Raw genomic sequence first — 20,584 nt, 5'->3', positions numbered from 1 at the left:
TGGTATCCATACTGGAAGATGCAAGGTGGTTAGATGCAGACTTTGCTGCAGGTATCAAATACACGTCACCAACCTTTATTTTGGGTGACTGTACTTATATTCTGGGAGAAAATACCTCCATTCCTTTCAAAATACATGGATTTTGGCCAGAAACAGCCAAGACATATCTGGATAAATAACTACCTTCAGATGAATACTCAGAATTACAGAAGCTTCAAATGATGCTCAAAAGCAGCTCTACCTTTGCAAAGATGAATACAAGGGGAAATTTCTCTACTTCCACATAGTCAATCTAAAATTATTATTAGTGTGAATACTTTCTTGGAAAAAAAATTCAAGACTACAAAGTGGAGGATCTAATGAAGGGAAGAGTTCTCCTAGAACAGTATGGCCAAAAGGAGCCCTACCCAAGTTAGAAGGCAAATATCCTATATGATCCTGAACCAGAGAGGATCTGTGAACTCCCACCTGGAGACAGGACATATGTTATCCTTACAGAAATATTCCTGGCAGTCTTTGTAACAGCTCTTAAATATTTCTCACCATTTTTCACACAGCATCTAGATTTTTAATTCAGAGAGATGTGGGTCTAAAGTGACCTATTCCACAGTGATTTAGTTGATCTGGATGTTAAAATTCCCTGAAGACGTCCATGGAAAGGAGTTGATGGAAAGATCTTCATAAACCAACAAATCCTTCCCCAAAACTTTTACATAAATTGTCCCATTTTATTCCTATTTTGATAAAAGCTTGATTTCTCTAATTTTGACATGAAAGAATAACTTTTGCTGTTCTTTACTAAGCACATTACTTTACACTTTTATGTAATTTGCACATCATGTCATTAGTTCCAGCTAGAAAAACTGCTGAACTAAAAGGAAAGCAAAACAAAGTCAAAAAATCACTTTCAATATAATTAAGTTAAGGTTAAACAAGACATTGCTTTCCAAACATAAACATTCTCCCAAGCCTGGAGAAGTCTACTTTTTGAGGATATGTGGAGAGTAAATAGAACATCACCTACTACGCTGAGGCTGGGTATTGAAATGGTCACAACTTTCAGTAAGTTTCACTGCCTGTCTTGCATCCAACATAAGCATAGAGAAATGTATCTATATAAATGAGCATATTGAAATTCACACTTCAGTTTTTACATCTATTTGGATCAAGGTTGCTTTTAAAGCAGCAACTGAATGCACTTTCACATCTGGTCTTCTGAAATAACTCTGCTGTGCAATCTATCAATACTTCTAGAGACTGACTCTCCTTTAGAGACCTTGCATCCAGAATGTCTGTCAAGGTTTACAAGGAGGGCTGGGTTACTCAGGATAAAGTAGTTCTGTCACTTCTGCATTGTCTGGAGAGGAAAAAGAGACAAGTAGGAGGTGGTCGTTCCACCACGTGTTAACTGAACATCTTTCTGAGAACAGGTGTTATAAGCAGCTGCTGAGAAAAGGCAATGGGACAGATACTGCTGCATGGGGTATTTTTGCCTTTCTGTTTATTGTGGAATTATGCTACATTGCACCCCATTTGGCTGAGAGAAATTATACAGGAGAGGGAGCAGCATGGGAGACTGTTGGAAGCTAGACTTGTAACACAGCTTTAAGTGGATGGAGAGGACATTCAAATTAGGATCATTCATGTCAGCCACAGGCAGAGAATGAGAAAACTCCCTTGATTTTTAGTGTTCTTTTCCTTAGAAAATATGGTGCAATAGAGAATTTCTCAGCAGTATGTCTTTCCCCACATCATAAGGGTGAGAGTCATACTGCACTTAAGAAAATATCTTAAACCTTACTGGTTTTGGTAAGCTGTGAGGGTAACTAACAACATGTTAACACAGATGGTTTCAGACAGACCAAACATCTTCTCTGTGCTTTTAAGTATCTGAACTATGAAAGAGGCCACATTTTAGCAGTTTGTGTGACAGAGCAGATAAATTCACTAACATGACTTTTGGACTGGAGGTGACTTCTGTCCATCCAGATTAGATTAGATAGAAAAAAAGATCTCTCTGTACCTGCATAGAGCAGATATATCCTAAGGCAGAAAACTACCTCTATTAAAAACTACCTCTATTTACCCCCTGAACCAATTTCCACTCTGTAGCTAAAGCAACAAATTACTTACAATATGTTCAGTGAAATATGTTCATTGATAACAGCAAGTGAACTGGTCTTTTCTTTGCATCACAGTAAGAAAAACTAAAATATTCTTACCTATCCTTGATAGCCTATTGAGTTTAAAGACATATAGACACCAGGGAGTCCTACTAACCAAAAGACATGGAGTTCATAGGATATTCACATGCCAAACATGACATTTATATCTGAATAGGCATTTGAAAAATAACAACAAGCTCTTGAGACTGTTAGAGATTAGAGATAGCTCCAGATAGCTCTGGAGACTATTACAGATAGATAATAAAGGAATAAAGGAGTCTAAAAAGATTGCAATAATGGCTGATTCTATTAACACGTAAAAGAAAAACATTTCTGTAAGAGACGTTATTTCAAGATACAACCAGTGCATGATGTAGGAAAAGGAATAGAGTTTGTCCTTTCAAAGACTTTGACTTATGCAGTTCCCTTATTTTTAAAAAGTTGCTCACACATGTTTAGATAATCTCTCTGCATAGCTACTACTTGACAGCTGTTCTAGACACAGAAATGCAAAGTAAATCCTTCGTTTTGCCTTCTCTCACTTCCAAGTTTCTGGTGGATGAATTCCCTCTAAGCCTGGCCCTGTTCTGATCCATTCCTTCAGTTTCATCTCCCTCCTCTCCTCCCCTTCCAGCTTGTAACCAAACACAAGCTTTGGAGTGAAGCTGCCCAGCAGAAAAAGCTCCAGGCAAGGAAGTTGGAGGGAAGATAATGGTCAGTGTCAAACCAGTCTCAAAGTAATGGAAGGAGAGGGAAAGGGGAGTTTCAATCTCTCCTAGCAAAAGTTATATTGATTCAATTCTGTCCTTTTAACTGAAATAGCTGGCTGCCTCCAGTGAAGGCAGCTTTATCTTCATTCTGGTCTGTTTTCTACTTATTGGAAAGTAGAGAATGGATGAATCAGAATAACATAGTCCCTAGTTTGGGACACAGGATAAAATCAGGTTTTTCTCTGTCCTGCCAATTGGTGAACACTGTAATGATATAGGTTAGGCTTGATTATGTCAAAGGTCTTTTCCAACCTAGTTAATTCTGTGACTCAGTTTATTCAGTAAAACTAAGTAGATTTGACTGTGTTCTCCTGTTTTCTCATGGAGATGAGGGCAAGTCAGGCTCTTCTTCACCATAACTGCACTACAACTAGTGGACTTGCAGCCAGTTAAGAAGTAAGGATTTGTCCTTTATCTGTCTTCTCTGCGCTGCAATAGCAAACATCAGGCATGCTGTCATTTCTGTCAGTGATATTTGCAGTCAATGTATCAGGGATGTTAAAACAAGCATGTTAAGAGTCAGAAAGCCTAATTATGGGAACAGATTTGTTTCAGCATTCAGATTTGTCTCACCAGCCTGCGTGTGGTAGATGGGGAGGACTCATTGCTTATTTTGGTTTCCAGACCAACGCTGGCAGTTTAAAGGTGCTCCTACTTGGATATGAACAGAAAAGCTTTCCTTGCATTCAGTAGGTGAACAACAAATCACTAGTTCTGAATACACCATAAAAAATATTCCTTAACCATTTGGGGCAGAATTGTTGTTTAATGTAGTGGTGGTACCCAAACATGGAAAAGCTGATTAGCAATATCAGCCTCAGGGGAACTGGAAATCCCTCAAGTCACCAGAGTTACTCACACTGCAATTATAAATAAATCAACTGTACCTTACAAAGTTTAATCCTTTTACATTTAGGGATTGGTTTATGTTGCTGGGTACTTTTGAGTGAAATTATTATCATGTGAGGAAATGCCACGACACTAATGGGTGCATTAGAACAAAAAGGTGTGCTTCAATTGATAGATCATCTTGAAATTATTATTAACATCAGAGTAATTTGTACCAGGAGGATTTTTTTAAAGTAATTTAATAAATCTGAAATCACATAAAACCTTCTCCCACAAACTTAATGGCAATACCAGTGAGAAATCAGAAAAAGGCTCTAACTCTACATATGCTAAAAAAAGCAATATTGCATCTCAATCTTTTTTCTCTATTTGTTACCATATGTAATAAAGCTGAAGCTAATCCATAACCACGATGATTTTTTAGATGTCGCAAATGTTACACATCCAGAGTATTAAAAATCCCAGAAGTAAGCACTGCTGTGAGGAGTAAATTACCCATTGTTTAGATCTGAAAAAGTATTTCCATAACCATTATAAAGTAACAAAGCAAATATATATTCTCACCACATACAGTTTGAAAGATGATTTATTTCAGTAGTTCAGTAGCTATATAAGTGCTAAAGATTTCAAATTTTATCAGCCCTCTGAACAATTTTATGAGGTGATTATGTGAATCTGCATCCATCAAAGATCCTATTCTATGATGGAAAGTTAATGTTTCAGAGAACTGGAGTGCTCCCCTTGGCTGTGTGATTCTGACTGAAAGCAGTTACCCAGTAAAAAGGATTGGTTTGGACTGACATGAGCAAACATAATGAGAAAAGCAAGTATTTTTTGAGCAAGGGCTTCAGTGACTGAGTAGACATTTTGTGAAAAACTTGAGAAGTTGACAGCATAAAATCTCAGTTATAACTGACCTGAAATAGCTTATTTCTATAAAATGTGAAAAAACCCTCATTTTTTTATAGAAATAAAAGTCCTAATAAATTAACGTGCCCTCTTTGGGAGTAGATGAAATGATATGACCCATAAAATAGAGAGCAGACAAGATTCTGAGCAAGCAACAGGAATTTTAAAACATATATTAATGATATATATTTTAAATACACACATTTAATGTTGGCATCTATGCCTTTTTTTAAAAGATGTACAGCAGGCTTGATCCTAAAGCTCATCCTGTAATAACAGTGTATTGCATTTAGCTATGAAACACACTTTTAAAACACAGATACTTATACAGAAGAAAACTGTAATTGCATCATAAATCAGAAGAGCAAAGCATTTTTTAAACATGAACTAAAATCTATCAAGTTCAGTAGCATTGAACAGCTTTCAAAGAACACTGACAGGTGTTTTATTTACTATTTAAGTCTTTCTTTAATGAATATCCTCTCACAGTTGTAAATTCATTGCAAAATAAAAACCTTATGCTAGCATCTACTTCTGCTTTCAATAACAAAGCAAAAGCAACAGAAGCAAACCAGGGTTTTTAGTCTGTTACTTTCACTTTTTTCATTTCATAGTTTTTTATAGCTGATGCTCTCTATTTTAGCAGATCAGACACCAAACCTACAAACAGCACAAACTGTGAGTGACCACTTTACCTTCTGAAAAATCAATCAGTCCCAGCAAATGAAGCAGCTTCAGAGATGCAAATATAATCACAACAATACCCACTGTTTGTAGTCCCTCCGACTCCCACTCGAGAGTCAACATTCTTCCAACAGGCAAATCATTCCAGTCTTCACACCGGTTTGCAATCAGAGGGAAATTAGAGGATTTTACCAAGAGTTTGCTTTGAAGAAATTTGCAGTGGTGTAAAGCACCACTATACCAAGCAGTGGCAGTTCAGCAGCCACTCCAGCTGAGACAAAATATCAGATAAAGCCCTGCATCTCATGCTTCTCTGAGCATTTGCTTTCATCAGTAGCGAGTCCTCCTAGAAGGCTGAGGTGGACCCCGAGCCTCTGGGTATGACATTGTATCCGTGGAGCAGCCTTCCTGGGAGCTGCTGGAGGAACATGTGTGTCGAGCAGGAGCCTTGGCTGTGGCAGTGCCAAGAGGAAAAGCTCTCTGCAAAGTTGCACGAGGGAGCACGCTGCTATCAGCACTCAGCGCTCCGGTGCTCCCAGACCCAGATGCTGCCGTTCTGCCCAGCTCCACAGCCTTTCCCCAGCTCCTCTTAGCACCATTTTTGTTAAGTTTCAGAAATGACAGTTTGCTAAAGACAGACATCTGTTTTCACGTGCTAAATGCTGCATGTCAGAAAACTACCGCCCTCTGCATTAGAAAGAACAATGATCAGAGAAACGCTGCCCCTTCCCCTTCTAAAGCATCACCAGAGTCTAATTAAATCTTCACTGAAAGTGAGAATAGAAATTAAAGAAATACACATCAGCATGATCAGTGCCACCAGCTAGCAAAATACAGTGCTGTCAAGGAGACATGCACTGCCCAAACTCCTGATCCACAGCCAGGAAGAATGTATTCTTTATTGATTAAGAAACAAAACTGCTTTTCTGTCTCAGCACATGAACCTAGAAGTGCTGAACCCCAAACTCTGATATACATTAATGGGTATTCAGCATTTTTCTGGGAAGATCTTATCCAGGCTACACATCAAGGGAAAAGAATCCCAGCTGATTTATTAGATAGTTTGTATAAAACTAATTGTCCTGTGTTTATTAATGTGATTACCAAGAGGATACCCAGTGTGAAGAATATCCTCTAAAGAGTATTTACACAGCACATGTATAACCAAGGTTATGCCTAAATGCTTACCCTTGTGCACATCCTAAAAATTTAAATAAATCCTGTTTATTGCTCTACAAAGCACAACAATAAGGTGAAGGGAAGGCTCAGAAAAAAAGTACTTTAGATATTTTTATTAATTAAAATATATGTTCTAGCACTAAAAAAAATTACATAAATGATGTCCAGTATCAACTACTCAGGTTACTAAGGTCTTTTGACTAGAAAAAATTTTTGCTAACTATCAAGAAGTTCAGGTATTTCTACTGTTGTTCAAAAAGTCATTATAATTTTAAATTAGCATAGGAAGTTGTAACATTAACAAGCTATTGCTTATGGGCTACCACGTAGAGAAAGAAAGATGTAATCTACAGTTTATTGTCAGCTTTTTTTGGTTTTCTTTGAAGGCTGTACACATGGAAGGACAATATAAACAGAACTCTAGAAGCTATATATTTTTATTCATTCAAAAACGCATATGTGTGCTTCAGTTAATTTTAGGTTATATCTAATCAATATATAAGCAAGAATATTCTTTGGTTTTACACTTCTGGGTATTTAATACTAAAATGTTATGAGTTCTGTATTATTTACATATCCTTTCAGTCTGAGTGTCAGTTCACTTTCCCATTAACCGGTAAAGCTAAAACAGGGTAAAGCATAGTAAAAATAAATCAAATCAAATACACTATCCCACATTTGCACCTTCCAAATATGTCATAAATTTTTACCTCATATTCCATATTAATAATTCAATAAATTTTCCTGTTAAGTTCTTCTCCTCTTAAAAGAAAAGTAACATTTTGTTTTCTCTTTACAAATTCTAGGTACTCCAAATAATCTTCTCCTTTTAAGGCTCTGAAATGTTAATCTTGACCTCATTTTCATCTCTTGCTCCTATTTTTTCCTTGAGGTTATTCCTACTTAGGCTTTTCTTTTTCTCAAATTTGTGTTCTTTTTCTTCAATGATGAAGCATGAACAAATGTTTACGATATTGCAGAAACAATAATCCTAATACAATACCACACTCACACTACAGCAGTAAAAAAGGCCTTATTTATCTCTAATAAAAGGTCTTAGGGAAACTCTTAAAATGGAGAAATCTGTCAGTCCACATTCCCCTTTCAGGCAGTAGGCTCAGGCTACCTTGTGCTCTTGAGCTGCCCACTTTGGGAGCAGGGTCCCTTCGACTCCACCAGGGGAGGCGCCAACCCACCTACAAGTGAAAGCCACCCAGCAAGAAGTGGTCCCAGACACAGCCAAGGTTTTGTTTTCTGCTTTTACACAAGAAGAAAGGCCTGGACCTCTTAAAAAAGATGACAGGGAGAAAAATCATGAATTTGATGAATTTTAAGGGCCAATTCTACCTGCACAGCAAATGAGTTACAGAAGAATGTTTAAATTAAAAAAACAAAACAACTGAGAGCACAGATTTGAATTAATGTACCTGATTACTGACTTCAGAGAATACCTCCTTGAAAAAAGAAATCGACTTTTCCTGTTGTTTCTCATGATAGCTCTCTAAGTTAGGGAAACATGCACTGAATTTGTGAGTCTCCAAGCCTTAACCCTCGTAAGTAAAGCAGCAAGGATAAGAAACAATGTGGAAAGGAGAAGGAAGGGATACATGAAATCTTTCCTGCAATATGCCATGCAACAGATTAAAACATCAATATTACTTACAGATGTGAATTCTTCTGGAAGAAGTTCAATTAAAAAAAATTCTATGCCCCAAAAAATTTGAAAATTTAACCAATCTTGAATAAGGAGATAACATTTTGTTATACGTACAGCAATTCTTTGCACGCTTATCCTTCTAAATTCAAACTCCATTGCAATTTCTCTTACACACTTCTTATTTTTTTCAAGAATTTGAAAACAAATATTTGTCTGACACATTCTTATGTGGTGCCTGTATTGACTGTACAAACAAATTTATAGAGTTGTTGAAAGAAAAATAATTTTTCCATAATGTATCCCTCCTGGATACAAAAGGAAACACCATTTTTTATGTAAAATTGGAAACAAAATTAAACCAGGGGATGACATAATATCTAAGCACTGCTCTGGCTTGTTCTCTTTCCCTAAATCTAGCTTTCATTTTTGACTTTGCAAGGCATTCTGGTGGAGATTGAGCAATACATTTAAGTTTGCAGAAACTTCTTTGTGATTCTTCACAGGGTTGCACAGCAGGAAAAATAAAAGTACTAGAATTTATTATGAAGCTATCCCATCTAAACATTGCATCTTCCACTGTCCTTAAATCTCCATTAAGATTTGAAGCAGACAAGGAAGGAGATGCAGTGGGGTAGCCACTGCATGTTAGGAGAGTCTTGATTGTCTAGAGTTTAATGATGGTGACAATAGGGTGGAGTGTTTATGGGTGAGAATCAGGGGAAAGGCCAGGAGGGCAGATACCATGGTGGAGTCTGCTAGAGACCACCTTATCAGGATGAAGAGGCACACAAAATGTTCTGGAAGCAGCTGGGAGAAGTATCATGATTGCTAGCCCTTGTTCTCATGGAGGACCTTAACTTGCAAATACAACACAACAGCGAGCAGACTGTCTAGAAGGCTCCTGGTGTGCAGCAGAGAGCTTCCTGACACAGCTGGTGAGGAAGCTGAAGAGGGGAGATGTCCCACTGGACCTGCTGAGTAATGGGGTGCTTGCAGGCCATCTCAGGGATTGCAATTGTGAAAGAGAAATTCTCATAAAACAATTTCAAAAATTGTGAAATTCTCAGAAAACTCTGGAGGGAGCTCAGCAGAAAGGCCATCTTGGACTTCTGGACAGACACTGGCTTGATAAGGTTAAGAAAATCCTGTTGGAGGCAGTCCTAAAGGGCAAAGGAGTCCAGGGAGGCTGGCAGTGCCCCAAGGAAGCAATATTACAGTCACAGGAGTAGGCTGCTCCCTATGTGCTGAAAGATGAGCCAGGGGGGAAGACAACTGGCCTGGCTGAGCAGAGAGCTTTGGCTGGAGCTCAGGTCCCCTGCATAAAAACAAATACAATTTTATCTTTCCTAAGTAAATATTCAAGAGGAACCTGTGCTAAAGTGCTGTAGGAGACACACATTACTTGGAAGCACAGATCCCAAGTGAGTTTTGAACAGGACGGAGTAGATATGTTTAAGCTAGTGGCATCTACAAGAATGATCCAATTCTGGAGTCCCAACATTTTTCCACAAACAATCCCAACTAATTACTGGCTACTCTAATAATTTTAAATAGAATCATTTATGTGTGGAATGCAAATTGTATAAAAAGGACACCTTAAATAAGACAGTGCATTATGCACTATGTACATTTTGTATCTGATTGCCATATGCTTGTAGAATACCATCAATTTTTCCTAAGAAGAAAAAAAACACTGAGAACTATTATTTATAAAGCTAATATATAGGAAATTAAATTTCATTAATTTCAAAGTTGACTAAGAACAGAGAAAACCTGCCACTTACAAACAACTCCATCTAATTTAACACATCAAAGGAAGTAGCACATGCTTAAGAATAACAACAGGATGCTAAGAATTGAATAACCAAGGAATAAAACAATTTCTAATTCTAGAAATACTTAAATAATCCCTAAATAAGAATTCAATTGCTAGCATATAAGGATGTAAAATTTTGCTACAACTTAATATGGTGACCTAGTCCTTTCAAATTATCTGGTATTATCACATTTCTTTTATACTAATCCCAGTCAGTACCTGGTTTTGGATTATATCTGTCATTGTAATTAGCACAGCAAAATGGCATGTATTTTCTTTTAATTCCCCTAATTATCTTCCTTAATTCTCTTAAATAACTTTCATTTTAATGTTTACAATAAATTTTTACTGGAAATTATAAACTCATCTTTTTAAGTTTCTTTTGACTCTTACAGAGAACCTACCTGATCCGTAATATATTGAAGTGTTTAATGTCTTTTCACTATATTTTCTTTTTAACACCTGCTTGTAAACAGTATCAGTCTTTTCAGATTTTTCTCTTTATACCGAGAATGATTTTCATTTCTGTGCAGACATTCTGGATTTACAGTTGTCTAATGTACAGTGGAGCTGACCAAAATTGAACCATTTTCAAGGCAAGGATGTATTACTATTCATTAATTGACTTGAATTTTACTGCCTTCCTAGGTGTTAAAATCTGTACAGTGTTAACAATTAATGTGTGTGTGTGTGTGTCTTAATTGGCTGGGAGTAATAGTTCATTAGACTCTATTTGATATTTTCCCCCAATGTATCTGAAAAGGGAAACTGCGGATGAGTTAGAAATAGAAACAAAATTTGGAAGTATTAATTAGCTGTCCTTCTTTCTGTACTCTCTTCTTCCAGAGGGACATGTTAGACAGCCAGAAGAGAATGAAATGGTCAAATAAACACAGAAAGGGCACCTAAAACAGGTCAGATAAACGGCATGTCTTCAGCTTCCTGGTCATGCCAAATCCGAGCTTATTAGGAAAGTTATCTGGTGGATAATGAACTTAATCCTACTATTATTTAACCAGTGAGAAATTCACTCACAGGCAATACACTGCAGTTTTCTACTCATAAAAGTTTCTGTCTTTGATCTGCAGGGGAAAACTATGTCTACTAGAAAGCATTTCAAGAACCAAGAGAAGAAATTATTTTACACGTATCTTTTCAAGAATTAGTCTCAGGGTAAAATAATTTTGAGTGTAACACTTCCTTTGTAGGCTGCTACAGCTAATCACAGAACATCACGCAACTTTCATAAAATGCTTAGAAAAATGAAGCTAATGTATGGAATCACATTGTTCATCTCACCAGCACTGCAGCTGCTCAAGAGCCCAATATTGCACTAGCAGATTACTTATCCAGGCAGAATTGCAGGGAAACATTTGCTAGCTAGAAGAGCAAGGTAGAGTCTAATTATGAAAGATTAAATTTGTCAGGCTTCATATATAATTTTTAATATTTACACTAAGTGCCCTAGATCTTTAATGACTGTAAATGAATACAGGCTGAGAAAGGAAAAATTCAACATCTGTACAGGCAAGATAAATCTCAATGGTTTGTAATCAAGGAAGAAAATATTATATCCAAGCTTCTAAAGCTTCACTCTCATACTTAGAAGTAAATTACACAAATATAATATTGTAGTTACAGCTGTATAAAGGTTCTAGGCCATGGAATGGGATTTCATTTCTTTTTTCTTCTCTCCATTTTCACCTTATGACTCTCACTTGCTTCCTAGCTTTTGTTCTTGCTTTGATCTATATCAAAGGACTGCTGCCATTACTGATCTGAAAAAAGGAGCTGAAAGGAATCCCACAAGAAAACCATTGCCAAGTCCCTTCATAACATAGCACAGGTGGATTTATTTGTCAAAAGATCTAATTGATACAGCACGTTATACAAATATGTATAAAATACTTAGTGTACAAGTGGTTTGTAAATTAAATGGAATGTCCATGGGAGCAACAGTAGCATTTTAATTTATTAAGCTTTAGCAAAGGATTACAGAGCAGCTATATGTTTCCTAAACAAGGTTAAATTACATTTAGTAATAGTCAGTAATCAAATTCTGGTTTGTTTTATTGCAAAGCCTACTGGCTTATTTGACAAATGAAATTACCTCTAAATTATGCAACTGTGTCTTCAGCCTACAGACCTGGGGGTGTTTTTTTTTTATTAAATCATAATTGCTGCAGTAGGAATGGCCACTACCAAATTTGTAAGCAGAAATGTGTATCTGCACAGGAGAAGTGCAGTATTAATGGAACTACTAAGGACCAATCACACCCAACTATTTTGTTAGCTATAGAAACCCAACTTCCTCTAAGATTTTCTTGCTTTTATGAAAACAGGTTTTTTTGCCTGTACAACCCTTGTTTTCTTCAGTCTTTTCACATTTGGAACAAATATGGTAATGTCTGACTTGCTGAGTTTCTTCTTTTACTAGTATTTTTCTATTTATACACTGAAGAAAGAGAATGCCATTATCAATCACTTTATTCATGGAAATGAAAAACTACTGGGAGGCCAACAGATTAAGCTGGTATAAATGATGGAACAGAGTAGCAGCATTCACAGCTCCATATTCAGTCATTTTCTGTTAGCCAAATTATGACTACATCCACTCACATGTGCCCATACATCTAGGAAGCCATGTATTTATGGGCTGTGCAGCTAGATGACCTCAGATGAGTTCCTAAGGGAAGTTGTTTTCTGTGGTGATGAATGAGAGAATAAATGAACCATGTATGCCAGTAACAAAAGCTGATATTCTAGTGACAAACAGGAATATTCATCACCAAGCCTCCAACCCAATTATCAATTTAAAATTGTCAACCTATCCTCTGCAACACCTCTGTTTCAAAACAGATGTTTCTGTGGTTCAATGAATGGTTAGCAACTAAACCAAAGGAAAAAAAATACTGAAAAGGGGAAAAAATTACTAACCACAATCACAAGAACATTACTATTGAGCAGCTGTTTTTTGTATTGCACTTTTCTCTGATATAAAATAACCCATGCACAATAAATGTTCTATTTCTCTCCTTGGCTTTTCCAAAGGTGAAGCACTGTATTTCACCATAGCAACCAGAAAGTATTATAAATTAAGGCTGAAGAGGCTGACATATTTCCACATTTTATGTCCTTGTTAAAAAAATGAGTGCATTTGTCCTGTAAAGATGAACTATTACATGGTTACAGCACATTAAAGAAATGTCTGTAATCCTGATTCAGTCCCTTAGCTCTATATAATTAGACTTGTACTACAGATGACATATGCACAGGTTTGACTACAGCTCTGCAACATGTGGTTACAATTATGCAATACTCAGAATTAGTCCATATCACCTCATGAGACACTGGAATGTTAATGGTTAATGACTCAAAATTATTGACCTTTTGTAAAAAGTGCAGAGAGCTTTGCTGACCATATGCAAAGTGACCACCCATGTGCAGAGGGGGTGCAGACCCACCAGGGGAGGATGGCCATGACAAACTGACCTGTGTTAGCAACAGCTGCGTTTGAGCCAGACATGGGAAGAGGTCAATGAGAAGGTCCTGCAAGGAGAGTTAGTGCTTTTTATCATGTTGGTGTCCTCCCTTTCACAAATGACTCAGAAGTGAAAAATCCTTTTCAGGGAAGTACCAGGACATTACCACTTAGAGGTGAGGGTATTCATCCCTTCTGATGGGGCATAGCTGGCTCAGCCAGACGTGGGAGATGTCCTGTCTTGGAAGGTGTCATAAACCATCAGTGACACCCAAAGTGCCCCGTGATCCACAGTGTTACATCACTGTCCTAGGGTGATGCTTGTATCCCCAGTTGCTGGATATTATGTTCTGTGCCTTGAAGACTGGCTCTGAAGAGCAAAGTTTTGTTTTGTTTTGTTATCAGCCTGCTCACTCCCCCAAAGGTCGGTGGAGACAGAGATGGGGGCAGTACTTAGTGCAGCTTTTGCTTTGTTCTCTTGCTCCTTCTTTCCTCCTGCTTTTGCTTCTGCTTGTTAGTTAGTTTAGCTAGGCAGTCCAATTTTTCCCTGGGCTGTTTTTCTTTCCCTCTCTTGGAACCACTCGAGCCTGCACTGAGAGTTTGCACCTTGTGGTCTGCAGCAGCTATTCCCAGTGCTGGAGGGACCAATAACAGAGCAACTACTCCCAGGAGAGACTTTTGAATCTTTCATCTTTTTCAGAGTGGTGAAAGAGTGTTGTCATCTGGTATTGTTCATTCTGTGTGCTGGGGGGTGCTGTGCCTGTTAAATAAACAGGTTCTTTCCACTTCTCTCCGAGGAATCCTTCCCAAACCGGTTGGCAGAAGGGGCCGTGTGGGTTTGCTTTCTGGAGGGGCCCCCTTTGGAGGTTTTCTCCCAAATTTGCTCTAGACCAGGGCAATCACCCAGTGCAAAACATTCCCACCTGACCCTGAGTTTACATTAACCCACTGAAATTTGTGTTTTGCAGGTTTCCCCAATCCCCAATGGATCAAAATTTGGACCATCACTTCCAGCAACAGATATCAAAATTGCAACAATCAAATCTCCGTCACGGATCCAGGTCTGGTAATATCTGTCTATTCTTATCCTTTCTTTCTTTTCACTTCTACATTTTCTTAAATTTTATTTTTAAGATTTTATATTACTATTATTATTATAACCAAAATGGCTACATATCTCCTTTCCATTGCAGTCAAATTGTTCTAAAAGAAACCCAACATACATTTATTTATAAATACACATATATATATTCAGTTTTGTTTCACTCTAATAAATCCCAAGAGATCTATTAACAAGGACATGGCTTATCCTTGCCTTCTGTGGTGGGTTGTAACGTGGACACTGAAGATTTTTTCTTTTCTTTAGTGTAGGGCCTGAAATTCACTTACATATAGGTGACGTCTGATAAACAGGCTTATTCCTGATAAATGGTAGTAGGAGAAAGAAAAAGAAATGGATGAGGATATAGGGATAAACATGCATATGATCTCCACATTGAAAGGTAAAATAATGTTCCCTTTAATAAAAGAAGTATTCCCTTTAATAAAAAAGGTATTCCCTCTATTTAAAATTTCTGATCTTTTTCTTTTCATTCAGAGCTTTCACTCTGACAATCTCAGAGGCTTCTTAAGCCTTTTAATTCTGCCATTAAAAGTATAAGTAAGGTAGAATACTAACAGTTCAGGAAATTTAAAGCTTTTGTGAACTGGACTCCTATTATTCCACAAAAGAGAGAGAGAGTAAAAAAAAATACTTATGAGGAAGGGGTTGAAAGAAATGGCATAACTTCATGATTTTCAGCACATAACACAGTGGCTCACAGCCCTTTTCCAATGCCAGAACCTACAATGATATTTGAGGATCCATAGAATGCAATGGAAATTTTTCTGCTACAGCAATTTTGCTGTTCTGGCAAATTGGGAAGCAGCTTTAGGATAAAACCAAACCCTGAAAGGAGCAATGAGCTTACAATGACTTATCACTTCAGTAAGTTAGAGGAAGGTTGCAGATATTCCCTGGGGAAGCATTATAATGCCCAACTAAGCACAGCATCATGAGGCTCCTGTAGACACTGAAATGAGGGAAGCAACAAAATACAGAAACACAATCTTGAAACCTACAGAAACCTTAATAAAATTTCAGATACCATTTTTGATTGTTTTATGCTGCTGCAGGGATCAAATTTTTCTTTAGTAGCTTTGCAGGGTTTATCACACCTTCTATACAATCCATGCTTATAGCTTAGATAGGCAGATATTTCCAATGAGAAATTCATTTCCACATGTTTCTTGACATGCACATGGTGAAACCCAAATCCCATAAATGAGATCCCTTCATGTCTTCCTCCTGATAAACAAAGATGATTTGGAACTGGCTAGATTTCTAATCCATTCTCTGCCATTTTTAAGATGAAGAATATTTTTACTGTCATTAATACTTAGGAATCATTCCCCCTCCCCCAGTAATCATCTGCACACCAGGCTATGAATTTTAATTCCTTTAATCTCCTCAGAAGCAATTTCCATAGCTTCCAAACAAGTTGCTCTTTTCTGAACTCATTCTAATTAGGCAAAATAGTTATATAGAAAAAATTTAGTAACTAGTTTTTAGGAATTCAATTAGTGATGAACAACATTCTATAATGACTGACCAACCATAGCCTTAGCATTTCATTAACAACCTCTCCTCATGAAAATAATATTAATTATTTTTAAAAAATTATGTCTTGTTTATCCCTCAAAAGCAAATAAACTTGAGCAACCCTTCACTTTCAGAAGCTGAAATTTCAGTTGAGGTACCTCCAGAAGTGTGCCCAGACCTCAGCCCATTCCCTCACTGCAACTGGTGATAGTTTTGGGTAATGTGCATTGTCAAACTTATTCTTTGCTAACAGGACAGTGACATGTGCTGTCTTTCACTGGAGCACACTGAGGACAGTTAGGCTGCTCTGAGGCTGCTTGAACAGCTCTGGCATTTTGCTGCCCTGGCCTCAGCATGCTGTCACTTCTGCACTTGCTTCGGTGCTTCCCTGATACTGTGAGAGCTTTCAAGGATAATCTAAAACAAGACAAAATACAAATTGACAGAAAAATCCCAAACAAGCAAAAATCAGAGCTTTTGTCCCAAATTACCTTGCAAGCAGTGCCCATTTCACTTTTGAGTACTAATCTCATGGTTGTAGCAATACTACAGCCAAGACTGGCAATGCTGTGTAGGCTCAGGACAAAAGCCAGACTGGTGAAAGACCAAGCAAGTAAGGAAATGAATCCTGGGCAGGTTTTAACTGACATAAACACCACAAAGATATTGCCAGAGGTAATCAAAACTTGCTGTCACACCAGATGTGTGCAAAGAGGTGCAGCAGTCAAGCAGCAACCAGCATTTCTTCCTGTGTTGGGTTCAGTGAGACACAGCCCCTGAGCTCACAGTAACAAAACAACACAGCTCAGTCCAACTCTGCATGTTTAACGTGGCTTGTGATTAATTCTGATTTCCAATTCTTAACACAAGTATACAGGATATGCTCACAGAACTCTGAAAGACACTCCTTAGATTTCCTGATTTGGATCCCAGCTGAAAGGATAAATTAATGTTATATTATATGGTTTTCAGCCAGCTGGTAAATTCCCTTGGTAAATTCAAGTCTAGTACATTTTTCCTTCCTAGTGAATTACACCATCTAACACACCAAAAGAGATACATGAGGCATCTGCTCTGAGGCACAAACTGACAGAATGCATGGGCTGTCTGGCTCCCTCACTGCCAGAAGATTGTTTTCTTTCACTTTTAATTGTTTGGGGGAAAGGGAATGCAACTTCAATAAAGGTTAAGCAACACTTGCTGCCTTATTTGTTGAACTCAGTTTCTCTTTTAGCAGAGTGAGGGAATTACTGATCCCCAAAGAAGTTTCTCAGTGGTATTAAGTTAAGAACTATAAATCTTTTTATTGTAGCTGGAGAAGAAAAATTAAAATAATATAAAAATTTGAATGAATACAGCAATTTCTCCCCATCCCAAATTCCACTATACAATAGACTGTATTGGAAGACATTATCTATGGATAATTAAGTTTAAGAAAACATATTTCTCCAGATTTTTCTCAAAAAAATTCCTTAATAACTCAAGATACTGTCTATTTTTCCCCAAGGTACTATTTAAACAGAGTATCTTTGAAGGAGGTAAGGAATAAAAGGATGGGATGGCAAAAAACTAAGGTAGTTTTATAGTCTTCAGGGACATAAAGAAGCAAAAGGCCACTTGAAAAAAGCAAAACACAGAAGTAAAGGAACAGTCACAACAACCTCAGCCTCTCTCCAACTGCCAATCTCTAGTGAAAACAAAATTAACATACTCTAGGCATGAAGGAATGGTGTTCAGCTCACTTCTGCATTTCTACATTTCCCGGTGGTTAAATCAGTATATTTGAGAATATGCCTTGTGCTGACAAGCAGTAAGAGTGAGTAGAAATTCTCAGACAAAATTTGACAAGCTGGTAAATTTTATCCCACTTATGGAAGAGGAAAAGGGCCACAGACACGCTCAAGAGTATTAGATCCAGCTGCCAGACCCCAGCTGCATCCCTATCCCCAGCCTTGATGATTTGTTCTATGATCTCTGCAGGACAGCTTTCCTGAAGCAAAGGAAGAAAAGGCAGTACCACCACACATGAATGTCTAATGCTTTAGGGCTATTTGTAGCATTTTACAGCAAGAGCTGTTTTGCAAAGAATAAATACATTTAAATGAGACGTGGTCCCAGGCATAGTTACACATTTCTGTATGCATATTTGTCAAGTGTCTCCCCTAGACAGGAATTTAAGCTGCCTGTGCTCAAGGTCAGGTTGCTGGGGAATGAGAACTCCTTGAGAACCTGTGACTTAGCATGATGATGTTTAAGACCTGGAAGAAATCACACTTTTTCTCTCACCACTTGGATTTACACAGACACAGATGCTCATGCCCTCATTCAAGGCTACATTGTAAGTAAAAAAAAAATCATCTTCTGCAAAAAAAAGTTTACACATGGAGTACAAGAAAATATCTTCCACTTCATAATAACCTTTAATACAGAAACAAATAGGTCATGAATGTTTGAGAAGGGAGATCTAAGCCCTATTAACCAACAACTGTGCTTGTAAGGTGAACACAAAATACTTGCACACAACCAGCAGTCTGTTTGTACATACCATAACAGACAAAAGCTAATAAATACACTTTTCATTTTTGGAATGCTGGTCTACTGCAGAATAAATACCAAAGATTTATATTGCTATTGCACTGCAATATCTTGAGAACTTAGGTCTATAAAATACCACACCACTTTCATCAGTCTGCCATCTTTTATCTAATGTTTTCTTTTCCTTCAGAGCTAAGAAGAGCTGTTTCCATACAGCTGTAATCATTCTAGCTGTCCATCCAGGACTCTATAAAAGTTACTATCTATATCTGTAAAATCTCTTTATATTGTCCCCCAAGTTGCAAATGAATAGCAAATATCAATGATTCTAAATTTAATTGAACAGATACCTTCATTGTGTTTGCTGCTTTTTCCTTCTACCACCACTCTTATCTGTTTGCAGATCACAATCCCCCCCGTTAAAGCCTTTTTATGTTAATAGTTAAAACAGTTTGGTTTCCAATTCTGTGCATTTGTGGACACATCAGACACCACTGCTGACACATCAATGGTTCTGCTTGTGCTTTTTTGATTCTGTTGTTCAGTTCTGATAGTTAGCAAAATAAGAGTGATTATGCTTTACAATGGGGCACTGCAGGAAAGTAACAGAACAAGAGCTTAAAGTAGTTTAGCTGAAAAACCTCCTTAGGACTAGCTCAAACCAATGAAGATCATGCAACTTTGTAATATTTGGTGATCCTACTTTTATTTTAAAAAACATTGATTGTGCTCACCCTCTGGAATTGCTAAGTATAACTGAAGCATATCCTACCCTTTTCAATAGTCTCTTCCTCATTTGTCAGTAGCTGCAGTGATGGACAGTTGATGAAACTCTTTAAGTAAAAAACCTAAATTAAAATACAAGTCCTTTCTTCTCAGTTACCAGAGTTACTAAGTTTTGTCCCTAGACAATTAGCTTACAAATTCCCCAGATGTGACACTTAGTCTACTTAAAATCAGTGTATACATATGAGCATATGTAAATCCAATATTGAGTCAGCAATGTTTACTAGCACTGCAGTGAACTCTAAACTCACTAGCACTGCAGTAGCACTGCATTATCCTCTTCCAGTGATGTGCTACTGCTATTCTTCTTCTGAATAAACTCTGATTCCAGAATGTACCACTTGCCAGTGTGGAGTATTGGCCCTCCTATAACGGGGGGTTATAAAGTTACAGGGGAGCTCCTATAAAGTCGTTTGTTCCTTAAGGTGTCTTTGCAACAAAGAAGAATCAATCTGGTTAAAAAGGATCCTGTTAGTTTCCCAGCCATGCTTTATCTGTCACTGCCTTGGTTGGTGCTCATAGTTTTGCACAGTGAAGGCTGCAGCACAGAGTCTAAAATTCTCACTTCAAATAGAACTAGCAGAGGAAAACTTTCTCTTTACTTGAAAGGTGAAACAGCTTTAAAGAAGTAAAAAAAAAAAAAAACGCTAAGAGGCCTTATTCTAATCTAGCTTGTTTCAGATTAATAAAGCAAAGTAAGCAAAACTCAGGTATGGTTTTACATCTTATTCTGTACATGCTCATCTCTGCTAAGATAGCTGCAGTGCAGTTGTGGCACAGCATTGTACCATTGTGTCAAGGCATTATGTCCTTACTCTGCCAGGTAAGTACTGCAACAGCAAAGAAGTTTTGTTTGCTACCTTATTAGCCAGCTGCTAATAAGGAAACTAGTTCTATACATAGCAAGGTGTTGTTGCTGAATACCAGTTCTGAGAATGGTATTTCTGCTACTAATCACAAAGATAACTGATAAAAAGAAAAATTGTTTTTCTGTTTTATTCTTGCATGCAGAATATCACAACAAGGATCCTTTGATGCAATGCTGTTTCAAGCATTAAATACAAATCAGGAAATACCAGCTTGTATTGCTAATACATGGGCAGAGTGAACCA

At 37.4% G+C, this 20,584-nt stretch overlaps 1 protein-coding gene across 7 annotated transcripts in view; it reads right to left on the bottom strand.

Moving 5' to 3' along the window:
• Nucleotides 1–20,584, bottom strand: part of KCNIP4 (potassium voltage-gated channel interacting protein 4) — a 389,496-nt gene that overhangs the window by 87,658 nt on the left and 281,254 nt on the right. Inside the window, exon 1 of one of the 7 annotated variants that reach the window (XM_054633541.2) lies at nucleotides 5,389–5,853. The exons of the other annotated variants lie outside the window; for them this stretch is intronic. Coding sequence (XP_054489516.1) covers nucleotides 5,389–5,500 — 112 coding nt within the window. The 5' untranslated portion in view covers nucleotides 5,501–5,853. Of the gene's footprint in view, nucleotides 1–5,388; nucleotides 5,854–20,584 lie in introns of those variants that run through there. 7 annotated transcript variants of the gene reach the window in all.

This window comes from Agelaius phoeniceus, chromosome 4, assembly GCF_051311805.1.
Source record: "Agelaius phoeniceus isolate bAgePho1 chromosome 4, bAgePho1.hap1, whole genome shotgun sequence".
In the NCBI taxonomy this organism is placed as follows: domain Eukaryota; kingdom Metazoa; phylum Chordata; class Aves; order Passeriformes; family Icteridae; genus Agelaius; species Agelaius phoeniceus.
Note: the sequence above shows the minus strand (reverse complement) of the source record. Positions and strands in the feature narration are given on the sequence as shown.